General features: G+C 53.9%; 2 protein-coding genes across 4 annotated transcripts in view; one reads left to right on the top strand and one right to left on the bottom strand.

Moving 5' to 3' along the window:
- The window catches only part of NPHP4 (nephrocystin 4), a 115,395-nt gene extending 98,783 nt beyond the window's left edge, over positions 1-16,612 (bottom strand). The window contains exons 1-4 of the mRNA XM_035019936.1: positions 16,449-16,612; positions 15,475-15,542; positions 9,241-9,413; positions 2,664-2,816 (exon numbers count right to left, since the gene is read on the bottom strand). Coding sequence (XP_034875827.1) covers positions 2,664-2,816; positions 9,241-9,375 — 288 coding nt within the window. The 5' untranslated portion in view covers positions 9,376-9,413; positions 15,475-15,542; positions 16,449-16,612. The remainder of the gene's footprint in view (positions 1-2,663; positions 2,817-9,240; positions 9,414-15,474; positions 15,543-16,448) is intronic.
- Positions 16,613-16,854: 242 nt separating this feature from the next.
- KCNAB2 (potassium voltage-gated channel subfamily A regulatory beta subunit 2) overlaps positions 16,855-17,535 on the top strand; it is an 81,913-nt gene continuing 81,232 nt past the window's right edge. The window contains exon 1 of one of the 3 annotated variants that reach the window (XM_035019930.1): positions 16,855-16,992. The gene's annotated coding sequence lies outside the window, so the exon portion shown is untranslated. The remainder of the gene's footprint in view (positions 16,993-17,535) is intronic. The other 2 variants (XM_035019932.1, XM_035019935.1) reach the window with 2 other exon arrangements.

The following is a 17,535-nucleotide window of genomic DNA, read 5'->3' as shown; positions in this document are numbered from 1 at the left end:
TCAGAGTCCCCTCAAACCAGGGCACAGTGTACTTATGTCCCTCCCGTGTGTCAGGGCCGCCACGGGAACGCTCTGCGTTCCAACGGCCTGTGTGCACGGACACACGGACATATGCACATGCCGCACACGGGATGCTCTTTCATTAACTAAGCTGGAAAGACACCTATTTTCCCTGTATTGGGAGCATCGAGGAAATGAGAGGAAGTGCTGGGCCCAGAGGACGCTGCTGAAGGGCGCGGCCGCCGGCTGGAGCGCATTCCTGGGGCGCCACTGGCCTCTGCTGTCCGCCTTGGGCATAGCAGCCGGACCCCAGCAGCTTCCCGAGCAAGCCCGTCACTCGGTTCCGCCCACTGGCCCTGCTGCAGGCTCCGCTTCAGCAACTCCAGGGCTGAAGGGTGCAGAATCTTCCAGAAACGTTAAACACTGTGGGCCTCACTAACCCGCCATCCCCTGTCGCCATGCCCAGCTCAGCAGAAGACGAAGTGTGAGGGCAGCTGAGGCTGAGCAGGAGTGGCGCTCGGCTCCCCCGACTCGTGACGTGGCCCTGAGCTGTGAGCCAGGAGGGCTCAGGACCAGCTGACATCTGAAGTGTCCCAGTCCCACAACCGGCGTAGAGCGGAGGTCTCAGGGGGTAGGAACGTTACGCCTGGACAAGTCCAGGAGGAGCAGGCCAGTTCCGCAGGGTCACCAGAGCCGAGCCACTCCGGGCAGAGCACGGCCTGTGGGACATCCCACCACTCACCGCGGGCCACGGAAAGGTGGACTGAGGGGAGGACACGGAAGAGGGACTCATTCCAAAACCAAAACTGCAAAGCACTCCGGTGCCAATTTCAGCGCACGCCTCCATCCCTCGACTCTCGAGACTCTTCCAATCGGAGCATGCAGGGTCCCGGAGCAGACGCTGGCAGGCGCAGGCCACGGAGCTCCAGGCACTCCTGGCCTCCTGACCTGCTGGATCACTCTTCAGGGAGGGACCTATAATACCGACTCTGGAGGAAGGTGGCGCGATGGAATCACGTAGATGTGCTGTGAGCCGACGCCAGCCCACGGCTGACTCCCCACTAGGGGACTTCAGCACTCACTGTAGAAACTGTCACATACCAGGCGTCCCTGGGCCTGATTGTACACATGGCAAAGAGAAGCCCGAAGCCCAGCCCTCGAAGGCCGCCCCCCAGGGCAGCAGAGGCTGAGCCCGGGCCAGGTGACCAGCCAGGCCAGGGCCCCGCCGCTCCTGGCGAGCCTCGTCCTGCTGCATCAGGGGTGCGACGGCCACGCATCACCTGTGCTCACGGAGCCCTGTGAGGAGTCCCAGGGGCCCACACGTGATCACGCACGGCGTGGCCGGCCCGAGGCCTCCCAGGGGCATTGGCATGTGCTGTGAGACAACCTTAACACAAGACGCACCTTCTGTCCCCAGGACTCATGTTTTAGGCAGGCTCCATCGGACCTTCCTGGCCTCTGGGGGCAGGCGCACCCTCCACTACCCGTGAAGGCCGGGCTCCCAGGAGAATCACTCCACGCCCAACCACAGTCTTAGCTCCGGGGGGCAGCCAAGTGCAAAGAGCAGCATGGGTTCCATGGCCCCCGGCCATTTCGTGACTGGGCCGGGACAGTCCCCAGCAGAAAAGGGCCACGCTGGGCTCTGGCTCATGCAGTGACACCTCCATTATTCACAGCACGACCTGTCCCTCCAGCCCTACTCTACACATGAGAAAGACCAAGTCAATGGGGCCTCGGCCCTCTCCAGACCTGTGACCGTCAATCAAGCAGACCCGCCGCGCTCGGAAGCCCAGCCTGTGCACGTGCAAGCCCACAACGCCTCCGCTCGCAGCTCTTCCCAGGTTCGGCTTCAGTGTTCGCTGCGAGGGGAGACCCTCCTTCTTCGCGTTCCCGTGGCAGGTCCCCCTTCTCCCCCGGGGACAGAGCGCACTGGTCTCCTTCCAAAGCTTACCACAACTTGCAATGACTCTGTCACCTGCCTTGGCGTGTCCCCCCCCCACCCCGTCCTGCGCCGCAAGTACCACGCCCAGGCGGCCCACCACCACCCCCTGGCACCCAGCTGCAGGGCTGAACAGAGCTTGTACTTGGTGCAGCTGAACCAAGACAGAAAACGCCCACCTGCATGCGGCCAGACACAACCAAGTGGGCCAAACCGCGTTAGGAAGCAATACCAATGCAACCACCCAGGGTGGAAGCGGAGGCCAGGGTTCGAGTCCAGGCTCTGCCACCTGCTACCTGGACAAGTCACCTTCCTTCTAAGTTTCAATTGTTCATCTTTAAGACAAAGAAAGAAGCCAAAATGAAAGAAGGGGGACAAGGAAGGTGAGGGGAAACGGGGGAGCCAGATGAGATCGATAATTTCCTAACTTCGTTCCAAGAACCTCAAGGTTCCTTGAAGGCGAGAAGACCCCCAAGTGCTCCTGCCCTACGGTTTCGAGAGCCACGTGCTCTCGTCTGTCCGGGACGCTGGGCTTCCACGCAGGTTTTCTCTGCAGACAAAGTGCCCCAGTGCTAGACAAGCTTTGCAACAGCCCCTCTGCTGCTCTGTGGTGTCCCCCGGGTCTGAGACGCACGGGTCGTGACCGCGGGTCATATCCCCTGCACCTCTGCTCTGGACCACAGAGCAGCCCCACCCCCACCCCCACCCCGCCGCCACGGCCCACCTCATCAAAGACGATCCTGGACGGCTGCCTGGAGAGCTGCTCCGCCGGCCTCACTGCGGTCTTCCACGTCCTCCCGAAAAAGTGCCGGTAGGTGACATCAAAGAGAGACACGCGCAGATGGCAGCCCACCTCCGAAAGCACCTCCAGCCTGCCCTAGGAGACAGAGGGTACCGGTTCTGAAGGCTGCTCGACATCGGGAGCCATCCCCTGTGCCGACCGACCAGCCTGGGAGACCTGGCCCACACTTAGCATCCATCTTTAGGTGTCAAGATCCCTTGGGGGAACTGCCTCTCTCCCACGGCCACTGGTCTTGGTAGGCTTATGCATCAGAGTGCTTGGCCCTCTCTGGGCCAATCAGAGCAGTGAAGTCCCAAGGCACAAACATGAGCATAAGACTGCCCCTCCTGGGGCCAGCTAATTCCTAGACAGACAAAATGACCTGCCTCCCAGAACATCTATGATATGCAAACCAACCAATCCAGAGTCCAGACTCCCACCTGCCCCTCTATCTGGCTCTCTCAGAGGCCACCAAGATTATTTACACCGGCCAATCCTAAACCTGGTCAGCCTGCCTTGCATGTTCCTTCCCACGAAAACCACAGTGACAGCTCTTGGCCACGGTCTCCCATGTTCCACCTCCCAAGAAACCCCGGTGCCACCCCACGGGGCCCTGTGTGGCCTGGCATACCCCCACCTCTCGGGCCCGGTAACAAACTGTCTTCTCCATGTTGCCCTCGCCGGCCCTAAATACAAACAAAATCCCATACCCGCCTGTGTAACTGCAGCAACTCTGAGGGGAAGAGGAAGGGGCCCATGTGCCACGTAACTCAGCAGGGGCCTCTCACAAGTCCCCAGCTTGGGCACTTCACACAGCTCACACTGTTCTGTCCGTTACACCCCCTCCAGCTAGCCCACGGAGGTGGCGGGGTGGTGCGGCTGATGGGCTGGGTGTGGGAAGTGAGGGACCAAAGCAGGACGGATGGGGTGGCCGGCCACTTCGGGGTGCCCAGGCCTTGCCCTGTGCTGGGAGTCCCACTTCCCTAGTGAAGGATGATGGCATGTTTTCTGTCCGGGGCTGCTGGGAGCGAGGTGGTGTCGGGTATGGAGGCAGGGAAGACAGCCGACGGGTCTGGAGGCCTCCAAACCCAGTTTCAATCACAGTTATGGGAGCCCCTTGACTCACGGGGCCTTGCACACGGGCTGCCTCTCCACCCACACCCCTCCAGTCTGCCTCTTCTCAGGAACCTCCCCCACCTGTGGCTCACTCCCCTGCCTTCCCTGACCATGCCCGTCCTCTGACCCTACTTTCTATTTCCCCAGCGTTCATCCAGTTCCCTGCCAGCCCCAGACGAGTGTGAGCTCTGGGAGGACAAGAGCCCAGAATATTCTCTTCCCTGCTCCATCCTTAGGGCCTGGAGCTAGACTTCACCCATGGAGGTACTCGGGGCACTCACCCCCCGGGGGCCTGGTCCTAGGCCTCCCCTTGCGGCTGGTCCTGCCCAGGGTGCCTCCATCAGCCTCTTTATCCTCCTCCTCATCCCTATTCCTCCTCCCCACTCCTCGTCCTGTTCCTGCTTCCCACTATGCTCTCAGAGAGGTAAGCACCAGCCAGGACCTGCTAAGTCCCAAACCTTTCTTACTGACCTAGACTTCTTCCCAGAGGGCCAGACCCTAACCACTCCTCCACCTTGATGCTACTTTGTACCCATTTCTATTCAGGTAAGTTTCTAAATGGTCTCTGCCGCTGCGTGAAGACAGAATATGGGACAGTCATCCGTGCCCCCCACACAGCTCCAACCATACAATGGTGCCCAGGAAACATCAAACTGAATTGGAATAGCCGTCTCAAAGCAAAGAAGTGTAATCAATGTTCATGGTAAAAATTAAACTCGATGAAATAGGTAAATGGGATGGCCAAAAAGATATACAAAAACTATTAAGAAAGTGTCCTGCGTTCAAATCATGTAATATTTTTAGCCAATTCCTTTCACAGGGAAGCTTGCAATCATCTAAAGCTGTCAAGTCTCAAAATAACTAACATCATACAAACTTTCTAAGACTACACTTTTTCACATTTCCTACTTGGTCTTTTTTTTTTCTTCCTACTTGGTCTTCTTTTAAATGCTATCTATTCACTGATTCTTGTATGTACAGCTGACCCTTGAACACCACAGTTTGAACTGCAAAGGTCCACTTATATGTGGTTTAGTTTGGTTTTGACGAACACAGTACCAGACTGTAGATGTGTTTTCTCTTCCTCACGATTTTAATAGAACTTTCCTTCCTCTAGCTGACTCTATTTAAGAACACAGTGCACGATACGTATAGCATACAAAATACGTGCAAATCAACTGTTTACATTCTCGAGAAGGCTTCTGGTCAACAGTAGGCTATTATTTGTTAAGTTTGGGGGGAAGTCAAAAGTTACATGTGGATTTTTGACCGTGAGGGGGGTCAGTGCCACTAACCTCCACGTTGTTCAAGAGTCAGCTATAAAACCTGTAAAAGTTTGGATTCCTGTGTTAAACCCCACCTGATCCTTTATGTCTATCACTAGATCTGATGTCCTAATATTTTAAGGATTTTTGTGTTAATATTCACAAGGGATGTCAGTATGTAATTTTCTTGTGATGTCCTTGCCTGATCTAGTTATCGGTTATGGCAGCCACCCCCCCCCAAAAAAAAAAAAAACAGCTGGGGGCGCCTGGGTGGCTCAGTTGGTTAAGTGACTGCCTTCGGCTCAGGTCATGGTCCCAGGGTCCTGGGATCGAGTCCCACATCGGGCTCCCTGCTCAGCGGGAAGCCTGCTTCTCCCTCTCCCACTCCCCCTGCTTGTGTTCCTGCTCTCGCTGTCTCTGTCTCTGTCAAATAAATAAATTAAAAAAAAAAAATCTTTAAAAAAAAAAACAGCTGGGAAGCATTCTCTCCTCCTCTGTTTTCTAAAAGAGTTTATCTAAAATTCATATTATTTCTTCCTTTGATACTTTATAAAACCCAACAATGAAGTCACCTAACTCTGGAGTTTCTTTGTAGGAAGCTGTTAAATTATGAGTTCCATTTCTTTAATGAACACAGGACTTTTTCTATTTTCCATTTCTATTAGTGTCACTTTGGGTAAGTTGTGCTTTTCAAGAAATTTGTCCATTTCAACTAAGTTATCAAATTTGTTGGCACACAAGTTATTCATGATATCCCTCAACTATCTTCTTAACACCTGTAGGATATATAGTAATGCTCCTTCTTTTCTTCCTAATATCGGCAATTGGTGTTTTCTCACTCTTTTCACATGATCATTCTTGTAGGAGTTTATCAATCTTATTAATCTTTTCAAAGAACCAAATTCTAGCTTTGCTGATCTTCTCTATTATTTGCCCCTTCTTAACTGATTTCTGCTAACTGAGCAGAAATCTACCATTTCCTTCTTCTATTCTCTTTGGGTTTAACTTGTTCTTCTCATGTAGATTCTTACAGAGGACACAGAGGTCATTGATTTTATACCTTTCTTCTCCTCTTGCTGTAAGTTTTGCTCTAAGGACTAAATTACTGGCATCCCGTAAATTTTGTATGTTCTTCCATTACTCGGTTCAAATTATTTTCTAATTTCTCTTTGAATTGTTCTTTGGCCCATGGGTTAGTTGGTAGTGTGTTAATTTCCTGCTATTTGAGGATTTTCTAGGTATCTTCTTGTTGATTTCTAATTTAACACCATACGAGTCAATGAACATATATATATATATACTCTTTATAAATCTCAATCCTTTTAAATCCATTGAGACTTATTTTCATGGCCCAGCATACAGTCTGTCTTTGTGAATGTTCCACATGCACTTGAGAAGAACTTGTATTCTATTTGTTGGTTATAGTGTTTTAGAGATGACAATCAGGTCAAGGTGGTGGGATGGTGTTTAGATCTTCCAAATCCTTATGGGTTTTTTGGTTTATGTGTTCTATCAATCATTGAGAGAGGAGGGTTAAGAGTCTCCAATGTGATGGTGAATGTGAACGGAGCTCCCTTTAGTTCTACACAATTTTGCCTCAAGTGTTTGGAAGCTGTTACTGGGTACTGTGCACGGAAGAGCGATCACAGCTGGCCCAACTGTTATGCTTTGAAAGGCCAGTATACGAGGCTGGCCCTTGACTGGAGGCTGGGCTTAGCTTTCAGGAGGGTTCCCGTCACCCTACTGACTGGCACCCTGTGCCTAAACTATACAAACTGGTTTATGCCGAACACCTGCTTTCTTGCTGGGAGTATGGAGCGTGGGAACATGCTAGGCAGAGGATAGCCACCTGCCCAGTCCTCAAAACCACATGGCCACTGGGTGTCTAACAAGCTTCCTTGGCTGGGAACATTTCACACGTATCGCCACGACTCGTTGCTGGGGGAACTGAATGTGTCCTGTGGGCTCTAATAGCAGAGGACCCCTGAAGCATGTGCCTATTCCCCCCACACTTTCCCCCCATATGCCTTTCCCACAGCTGATCTCACTCTGTGTCCTTTCACTGTAGTAAATCTTTCCTGTGAGACTGATTATATGCTGAGTCATGTGAGTCTCCCCAGTGAATCACTGAACCTGGGGGTGGTCTTGCAGACCTCAACAGAGGTACATGCACATTTAGGACTGGCCTATCTTCTGGATTCCCATCATCATTACAAAACGCCCCTTTATCTCTAGTAATACTCCTCACCGTGAAATCGACTGACGTCAGCACAACACAGCGGATTATCACTGGGTTTACAGGGCCTATCTTTTCTCCATCCTCTTACTTTCATACTACAGTTCATGTCTTTCTGTCTAAAGTGGGTTTTATAAACAGCCTCTAACTGGGTCTAACACATAACTCCAAGTCAGGGAATTCCACTTGTAGGAGTTATTCTACAGACATACGTGTACATATGTGTAAATGAAGTGAATTGCCGTAGCTGTGTCTGTAATAGCAAGTGACTGGAAAAAAATCTGTGTTCATCAACCAGGGTCTGATAAATAAATGCAGGTTCATCCAAACAGAGAAATACTATGTTGTCTTGAGAGAATGAAATTCTTCACGTAATGACATGAACAATCTATAAGACATACTGCTATGAATGTTTTTTTTTTAAGCAAAATAATACAGGTATATTCATCTGCTGTATTTGCTTAGAGTTTCTGGAAAGTTATACAAAACAACAGGTCACATTGGCTGTGTCTAGCGTGGGACGCTGGTGCCTTAGGGACTCCGTGGAATGATACACTTTCCTCACGTACCCTAGTGAATTTTGAACAATGATAATTACCTTTTCAAAAACAAATAAATACATGGGCGCCTGGGTGGCTCAGTTGGTTAAGCGGCTGCCTTCGGCTCAGGTCATGATCCTGGAGTCCTAGGATGGAGTCCCGCATCGGACTCCCCGCTCGGCGGGGAGTCTGCTTCTCCCTCTGACCCTCCCCCCTCTCATGCTCTCTCTGTCTCATTCTTTCTCTCTCAAATAAATAAATAAAATCTTAAAAAAAAAAACAAATAAATACAAATAAACAAATGAAATAAAATGGAACAATAAATAAAATTTCCTTCCTAAAATTCCTAGGAGAGACGACGGTGCTGTCCGCTAAGCTGTGAGCTCCTATAAGGCGGAGGCTGCCATCGTTGTCTGCCCGGGCTGGAGCCCAGTGGCCGCCTAGAGCAGTGCACCCCGCGCCCCTTCTCCCAGACTGTCCCCTCTTCTGTGAGACGCAGTCACGAGGCCCCCCGCTTCCAAGGGCTGCTGCGAGGAGGCAGCAGACTGAATGGGAAAGTGTTGGGCAGTAAGAGCTGGAAGACCGGCAGCCACCACGGGGCTAACAGCGCCAGCGCACGGCAGGCACTGAAGCAGAGGGCTTGGAAGTGAACGCTGTAGGGTATGAGTGGCTTCCCAGAAGTGAGCTCTTACAGCTCCAGTACCCCAACAACTGTGAACACACGGAGAACCGCGCTACCATCTGCAGAGGACATAGCCTTGCCAAGCCAAACCCTACAAAAAGTCACATGTTCCCAATGGCAGGTCTGGATCCTTCTCATGCATCCCCCTGGGTCTCACTAGAACCATCCGATTACGTGGGTGCTCGGTGGGCAGCGCAGAAGCACCAGCTTCTCCAGCAGTTTCCCTGCCCCTGAAGGACACAGACGGGTGCAGAGCCACAGAGCAAGGGCCTGAGTGTGCAGAAGGCTGTGCTACATCCAGGCACATGGCTTCTGCCACGATACCCAGAGCTCTGCCCCTGCACTTCTAACCGCCAGGCTGCAAGCAGGCTGTCTTGGGTCGTGCACGGGCCCACCTCCTGCAAACAACCTGGCTCAGAAATAACACAAGAAATCAGATTACCTGGGTTTTAAAATGGCTCTATTGTGGTCAGAAAGAAACCTTTACCCAGTGTCAGAAGTGCTGACCGAGTCGCTGAATCGTGTATTCTCTTTGCTGATGAGCCACTTTGCCTCCAAACACTGCCAAGGCCCAAGGTAATGGGCACAGTGGTAAGACTTAAATAAATAAGTGAAAATCAATATCCCCTCAGCTGAGAGCAGTAGCAACATGCATAGGACAATAAATGGCAAATTTCCTTACCTGCTTAATGAGTGGCCCATCGAGACACTTCAGGACACACTGAAACGCTGTCGATTCCTTCGAAGGCTGGCGTGCTCTCTGTGGGTGGGGAGGGACCAGCACGTTCTGGTCCAAAATCCTGAGCCAGTCATTCATTCTGCCAGTCTGAGGGTCACCTGGGCCTCTAGGATTACCTGTACAATTTGTGTTCGAATAAATAAAGGAGTTGTAAGGGCCATTGTGCTCAGAGGGATTCTGAAAGTTTCCTGCCTCCCCTTGCATCCCAGAGGAACCACCATCCCCAAAAACCACACTTCGCAATTCCTCCCTCCAAACCCCAGTGCAACAGACTGGTACCTGAGCCGCCTTCTCCTGGCAAACATGCCCCGCTTGCTCCAGATCCCCTCTCTGTCCCTGCTCTCAGGAGCCAACAACAGCACGACTGTGCTGGCCTCCATAACTGGCACAGAGACACGCACATGCAAGGCTGCTTTGTACAGCTGTGCAGGCTGAGCACCACACAACAGTGCCAGGCCTTGGGGACTAAGGCTATCTTAGAAGGGACTAGGAAGCATGACCCAATCAGAACCAAGGAGATACACATCTCACAGCTTCTGCTGGCTCTGCTGAGAGAAGGAAATACTCTTTTCTGCAGCCCTCGGAGCAGAAAGGTCATCAGTATGAAGTTGTCAGGAGCCACCGTGGGAGCAGCTTCCTTGAGACACACAGGAAAAGCAAGCAGAGCAAAAGCAAAAGCAAGGGCCAGTGGGTCTCGGTGTCACGGTGAGAGCCCTGGCTCAAGGAAACCCTAAAGCCACCCAGGACGGTTCAGCTACATGGACAGTCTCTTGTTGCCAAAGCCGGTCTGGGATAGATTTTGAGTGTTATGGCTTCTGGGTGACCTGGCTCACTAAGGATGTGATCCGCCTTCTAGCCAGACAGAGATCTGAACCTTCTCTATTCTCTAGCCGCTTTTCAGCTGACACAGAATCTTAAGCTCTTGGCTTTGGTAAGAGGCTGAATTCTGTACACTAAAATGACACGCAAGATAGGGCAGTGGATTTCATCTCCCAAGACGGTGGTTCTTTAAATGGGGTCCCTAGACCCCAGAGTTCCCTGGGGTGGTCAAGGGCTCCACAAGGTCAAAGCTAGTTCCATAACAGTCAGATGCCGTTTGCCTTCTTCACTGTGTGGACATTTGCGCTGGTAAAGCAAAGGCAAGTGTGGGCGCAGCGGCCTCCCTGAGCCCCAAGGCAGGCGCACCAAACCCTCGGGCCGCGGTGCGTTCTTCACTCATAGCAAAAGGCAGGGCAGCTTCACTTAGGAATGTCCTCTGTGACGCTGTGAAAACTAAGAATTTTATTACATCCTGACCCTTGAGTACAGACACTTTTAACACTCTGTGATGAGAAGGGAAATACACAGCACGGACCCACTGCTCCTGTCGTCCGGCAATACTATCTTCACTAAAAGAGCCACTGAGAGAGGGACCGTGCTTATTCAAACTCGGGCACTTTGCAGCCTCCCAAATGTGAACTAAACGAGTCTGTCACTTCAAGGAAAACTGGTAATAAGAGTTGGGCTTGCAGGCAAAAATTAGAATTGGGAGAATCTGTATCTTCCACTGTGAATCTGACAGCTTCCTCCTTATAAAGACGGTCCTGACGAGATGGATGGGGACGGCGACAGAAGTCATCTTTTGAAATTGTAGGATTAAATGTGCACTATTTGGAAGATCAGCATACCTTAGAAGCAGTATTTTCCAGGTGAGCAGTGCATCACAATATAAAACTCTGCGTGAGTGAAAGATCCATCCCAAATGCAGGACCGACCGAAGGACTTTAATGTACTAGAGCGTGCAAAGTTCACAGGCAGGGTGCCCAACTCCACATTGCACAAACCTTTAGGAAACCACCATTGTGGAGTTGGGGTGAAGTACCAGAGGAGAACATCCACAATTACCTAGGACACTCCTCCCTTCTCTGGGTGAGGCCAAGTTTCTTTCAAATACTTCAACTAAAACAACTTTCTCAACAGGCTAGAAACAGAAGCCTAGGGGGGCCTGGGTAGCTCAGTCGGTTAAGCCTTCGACTCTTGGTTTTGGCTCAGGTCATGATCTTAGGGTCATGGAATAGAGCCCCAAGTCAGGCTCCACACTCAGTGGGTAGTCTGCTTGAGGTTCTCTCTCTCTCTCCCTCTCTGCCCCTCCCCCCATGCTAGCGATCTCTCTAAATAAATAAATCATAAAAAAAACCCAGAAACCTATATGATACCCAGCTGTCTACTATGCCAGACGCTACAAAAACTTACAAAAATGCAAAACCACCCCTCTTCCTGGTAATTTTTTTGTTCTAGAAAACAACTGGTTTTCATAAAAAAATACATTTTATGCTAACATGTAACAGGTCTATTGTTATCTCTACATAAGCAATAACGTTAACATTTCTCAGATTTCATTTCCAATAAACACTAGTAGATATAATCAAACAAAAAGTCTTTGGAGTCCTCAACAATTTTTTAAAGTGTAAGGGGGGGCGCCTGGGTGGCTCAGTTGGTTAAGCGACTGCCTTCGGCTCAGGTCATGATCCTGGAGTCCTGGGATCGAGTCCTGCATCGGACTCCCTGCTCGGCGGGGAGTCTGCTTCTCCCTCTGATCCTCCCCCTCTCATGCTCTCTGTCTCCCATTCTCTCTCTCAGATAAAAAAAAAAAAAATCTCTAAAAAAATTAAAATTAAAATTAAAAAAAAAAAAGTGTAAAGGGGTACGAGGCCACAAAGTCTGAGAAAGCCTATTCTACCAGGACCCAAAAGATGAGGGCTTTGTGTAGCCAGGCCACCCTCCACCCTTGCAGGCGTGTGGGGAATGGAGGGAGCCTCTAGAGCGTGGGCATGATTGGCCTGGAAAGCTCCCCCACACCCAGCAGGCCTAGGCACAAAGCCCTGCCCCCACTGGAGTGCCCCCCACCCCACAGCCCCTGCAGGCAGGCCTTCGCTGCAGCATCCAGATCTGGGCTGTCCCCACATGAGCACTGAGGCACACACGCGTTGCGTTTTTTGTTCTGAGTCACTTTTCTCTGCGCAATATCCCTTGTTTTAAGCAATGACACCCCACAATCCCACGTGCTGCCCACAATTTAGGGCCGGGCACTTTAGTGATGGGCTCAAAGACGAACATGTGACCCACACTGTACCAATCATCTTCCCCAGGACTCCAGCCACAGTTCCTCCTGGAGAGGCCGTCTCTGCTCAGAGGGCAGCTGCTGCGCAGGCCAGCCTGAAGCCCCATGGGCTACCCTGCCACTCCAGGGAGAGCCTGAGGTCAAAGCCAGCGCCAGGGAGACTGGTGGAGATTGGTGGGGAGTCCTGCCACCAGAACCCAGACCTCTAGGTGGAGACAGCCTGATGGAAGGCAGCCCCTACTCCCACTGGAATGGAGTTGCAGGAGCCAAGAAAAGCCCTTGGAGGCTTTCCATGGTGGCTAAATAATGGCCCCCAAATGTCTCTGTCCTAATCCCCAGAACCTGTGAATGTGTGACCTCACATAGCAAAGGGACTCTGGGAGCATGATTAAGTGAAGGTGGGGGAAAGTACCCTGAATTACATAGATGGGCCTGAGGCAGTCACAAGGGTCCTTAGAAGAGGGAGGCAGGAAGGTCAGAGAAAAGGTCAGGTGACCACAAAGCAGACAGAGAAGTGAAGGAGGGAGGGGCCACAAGCCAAGGACCAGCTAGAAAAGGCAAGGAAACAGATTCTCCCCTGGAGCCTCCAGGAGGAATACACCCTCCCACACCTTGACTTTAGCCCAGTGATACTGATTTTGGACTTCCGACCTCCAGAACTGAAAGAGGATAAATCTGTGTTGTCTTGAGCCACCCAGGCTGTGGTATTGTTACAAAAGCCATAGGACACTCACACAGCTGTCTACCACTTGTAAGCAGCAGAGGCCTGACAGCCAGCAGGAGGGCCGCCTGCCCAGCAGAGCATCTTGGAGGCTCGGGGGGGGCCAGCTGCTGGGCCCACCTGGCCCCTGAGCTTCCCGTGGTCACAGCACTTGCCACCTGCCCTGTACGGACCTGCCCACTGGCCAACCACTTGCATAAGGGGATCTATGTTCCTGTGTCCTTGGTACTGTCTCACCATCAGAACTCAATAAATTTTCATAAAATCAAATTGAAGGTTCAATAAAGTTGACTCCCAAGCATTTTTTAAGAGAAATGTTGTTTTCCTGTTGACCTTCATTACAAAATGGGGACATTATTTCATACAAAGTGAGGCCATTAAGGACTGAAACTTCCTGGGGCACCTGGGTGGCTCAGTCAGTTAAGCATCTGCCTTCCACTCAGGTCACGATCTCCAGGTCCTGGAGAGGAGGACACTCCACACTCAGTGGGTAGTCTGCTTGAGGTTCTCTCTCTCTCTCCCTCTCTGCCCCTCCCCCCGTGCTAGCGATCTCTCTAAATAAATAAATAAGAGAAGAGAGCTTCTCCCTCTCCCTCTGCTGCTCCCCCTGCTTGTGCTCTCTCGCTCACACACTCTCTCAAATAAATAAAATCTTTAAAAAAAAAAAAAAAAAAAAGGACTGAAACTTCCCGTGTAGGAAGTCCTTTGTGCCTCAGGAGCACAGGGGCAGTGTCACCCTTGGAAGGGGCCCCTGCATGCTGCCCGCAGTGTTTTCCCAGCGCGAGGACGGCACTTTCTTTGCAGGCTTTGCTCACTTGCCCCAGATTCCTGACCCAGCACCTCCTTCCCTCCCCCTGGCTACCACACTTGGCCGGCAGATGCGAAAGAACACTTCCGTTCTAGTCCATCGGGCAGAGGAAACACATGCATGGGACTGCCCCAGTCTGTACCAGCAGGAGGCACTGGGAGGAAAGGCATCCCTTCTCAAAGGGACAGCCACCCAACCGAGAAACAGTGAGCCAGGCACACAGAGGCAGGCAGCAACAATCTGAGTGGGCGATGGAGGGAGAGGGCACCTGAGACACAGGCTCTTGGGGGTTCCCACAGATGGGCACAGAGCTCTGCCCTTCCCTTCCCTTCCTCCCAACCCCCACCTGACTGCCACCCGACCCTCCTTCCTCTCTACAGCCACTCTGCCCCCACTCTGCCCCGGCTACAATTCCTCCCGGACACCCTCCCCCCTCGGTTCCCCCCAGCACCCCCCCCCCCCCCCCCCCCCCCGGAAAATTCCCACTCATCCTCTAGGAGTCAGATCAAATGCCCCTTCCTCAGGGTGGGCACTCCCAACCCCCACCGGTTGCTCCCCCACAAGGGATCCTGTCACAGAAAGTCACCATGCTTCCTCAGTCTCCATGTTTCTCTTGTCCTGCAAGACTGAGCTCAGTGAGGTCAGGGCTGGGTCCTCAGCGAAAATCTTTTTAACGATTAAGTAAATAATTAAATTACACTGTGGAGAGCTTAAGAATGCTATGGAGGGAAGACAGGACCTTTGGGGCTAGATGAACAATAAAGAGAAAACAGGGAGGGCTCCATGCTTTGAGCCCACAAAAAGGGCTCTCCAGGGGAGAAACAACACAAGGAAATGCACCAGGTTTCACCGAGTGCCTACTGTGAGCCGGGCAGTCACAGACCTTTTCATGTGTATTATTCCAACAACTGTGTAGGTAAGTATCACAGATAAGGACAGTGAGACTCGGGTTAAACGGCCAGGCCAAAGTCACACAGCTGGTCACGACCGGCCCCAAAGCCGTTACAATCAAAGCCAGGAGAGGCCCCGGAGCCTATGGTAAGACACAGGCTGAGGAGCCCCGGCTAACCTCCGCTGCCCTCAGACTTCAGGGGAGTCTCTTGCCCTCCCTGCATCTGTGTCTCATCTACAGGATGAGGGGACTATGAAGTCTCCCAGAGGGCTCTGCTCTGCACACCTCCTGTGTTCCAGTGCACACAATGATGGAGATTGCCAAATACCAGGTCTTTCCAGTGGGGGAAAGACAAGAGAGCGAGTGTGAGCAGCACATAGGAGACAAGCCGAATTCAGTCTCCTTGGGCCCGGTGGGCAGAGAACAGGGAACTCCAGCACGGAAGAGGTAAGCCAGGATGAAATCTCGCCAACGGTGGTTCCCTAGAGAAAGAGGGGGGCAGGAGCCGAGAAGCTGTGCAAGCAGGGGGAGGCTTCCTTCCAAGCAGTGAACAAGATCTGGGAAAGGCTTTGGGAAGCTTTTTTGGGAGTAAGTGGAGATCTAATCAAGCGCTGCCTAGAATTCCCTCACTCAAGCAGTCCTCTTTGCATACGTACCAGGTGCCAGGTACTGGAGAAACCGTCCTGAATATAGCAGACAAGCTCCCTGCCCTCATGGAATGTATCTGGTGTGAGGCAGAAAGACAGGATGTAAGTTAGCACACAAGGAAGCCATGGTGTGATCTATGAAAAAGACAGAAAGGTGTGGAGCGTGCAGCGAGCTGGGACGGAGACTGGGTTGGAAGCGGAGACCGCTAGGCACGATCAGAGGACATAGCAACACTTAAGACAGGAGCGCGTCTGAGAACGCAGCAGTCTTGTACGGAGACGGGCCCTGGAGACGCGCACAGGTGGGGCCTCTGAGTCGGAATGAACGCTTAGGAGAGCAAGCATCCAAGCTGCGGGAAGGGCCCAGGTGGCCAGCTCTAAGCCCGTCAGGAAGCCAGCGAGACGGACAGCGGGGGGAAGGCGGGAGTGGATCCAGGGGCGGTCAGAGGCCGGCAGGACCGGCAGGGCGTACAGAGCCTCCTGCAAGAGCCAGAGTCTCGCAGTCTTCGCTGGGCGCGGCTCTGGGAAGCGCCAGCAGGAAACAGGCACGGGCCGGAGATGAGGACGCAGCCGGGGCACAGGCCCCCACCCTGCAGGGGTCCCCCACTGGCGTCTGGCCCAGGAAAGGCTGCGGGACGCCGAGTGCGGAGGGCCAATGTCAGCGTCTCAGCAAAGCCCAGGCCGTCCGCACCGCGCTCTTCTGAAGCCGAGCGGCAGCAGAGGGGCGCGGGGTCAAGGGCAGAAGGCGCACGCTGAGCCCCAAGGACCCCCGACGCCCACGGGAACCCCGGGCCGCACCGAGTGTCAAGACCGGGGCGGGATGCGAATGACGCGGGCACCGGGTCCCCGCGGAGAGCCGCACGGAGCACCCCCACCCCGGGCCCGGGAGCCCCGGCCGCCTCGGCCGCCCCGAGCTCCAGGCCGCGTCCAACCTCCCCCGCGGCGCCAGCCGGCATGGTTCCGCCCGCCGCGGGCAGCGTTACCTAGGAGACGGGCCCGCCGCGGCCGCGCTCCGGCCGCCGAGGCTCACGCTGTCGAGGACGCGCCCCCACGACGGACCCAGAGCCCCGCCGGCCTCCCGGTACCCGCCGGAGCCCCAGGCCTAGCGGGCTGAGGACGGGCCGAGGGTCGCCGCGTCCACCGCCACAGCGGGAGGAGCCTCGGCGGTCGGCGCGCCGCGCGTCCGGGCCGGGAACCCGCCCCGCGTCGGCGTCGTTGGCAGGGCCTCGGGACCAATCGGAGCCCAAGCCCCGAGGCTCCGCTCCGGGAGCGCCGGCCAATCGGCGCGGCGGCGGGCCCGTCCTGATTTGCATGGCCGGCGACCCCTCAGCCAATTGGAATATGACTGGCGTGAAGGACAACCAATGAGAAGCTAGTAGAGGCGTGGCCCCGGGCGTCCCACGAGGTGAAGATGCTGCAGGCGGAACCTGGCCGAGCGAGCGGGATTCGGGGGCGCTAAAGTCGCCGGGGCAGGGCGGGAAGGAAGATCCGGAGCGGGGCACAGGATTCGGAGCTGGAGCCCCCCAGGTAAGTGCTGGGGGACCCCGGCGGGCCGCGCTGTCCACCGCCGTGCGCCGAGAGAGCGGCGGCGGGCACCCGCGAGGCCCGCGCTGATTCTCCATCTCCTCTTCCACGGCGCGTCCCCGCGCCCGCCTCCGTCCTCACCTCCTCTCCAGCCGGTTCACCTCTTTCTCCATCATCTCCCTTCCCCCATCCCGCCCGACCCCTGCCCCAAACTTCATCCCTCCCCTCGTCCCGGTGCATTCATCCCCATCTCTGCCACCTCCCCTTCCCGCAGCCTCGCCTCCGCCTGCCCCCATCCCCCCTTCCCATCCCCTCTCCCGGCCTCTGCGCAGCCCCATCCGAGCGCGCCTGGTCACGGACCTCCCCATCTCGCCTCCTTGTTGCTCCCAAAGGCTCATCCTGCCTCTCGCTCCTGATCCCTGTCCCCATCCTCCCATCCATTCTGTTCCCAGCCCCTGTCTCCTCCTCTGGACGCTCTCCCTCCACCTTGCAGATCCCCAGGACCTTGGCACTCCCTTCCTGCACCAGTTCCTCTGGCTACCTACA

Source organism: Mirounga leonina, unplaced genomic scaffold (genome assembly GCF_011800145.1).
Source record: "Mirounga leonina isolate KUSES-001 unplaced genomic scaffold, KU_Mleo_1.0 Mir_173, whole genome shotgun sequence".
NCBI lineage: Eukaryota > Metazoa > Chordata > Mammalia > Carnivora > Phocidae > Mirounga > Mirounga leonina.
The sequence above is the reverse complement of the archived record's forward strand: the minus strand, read 5'-3'. Positions and strand labels throughout refer to the sequence as shown.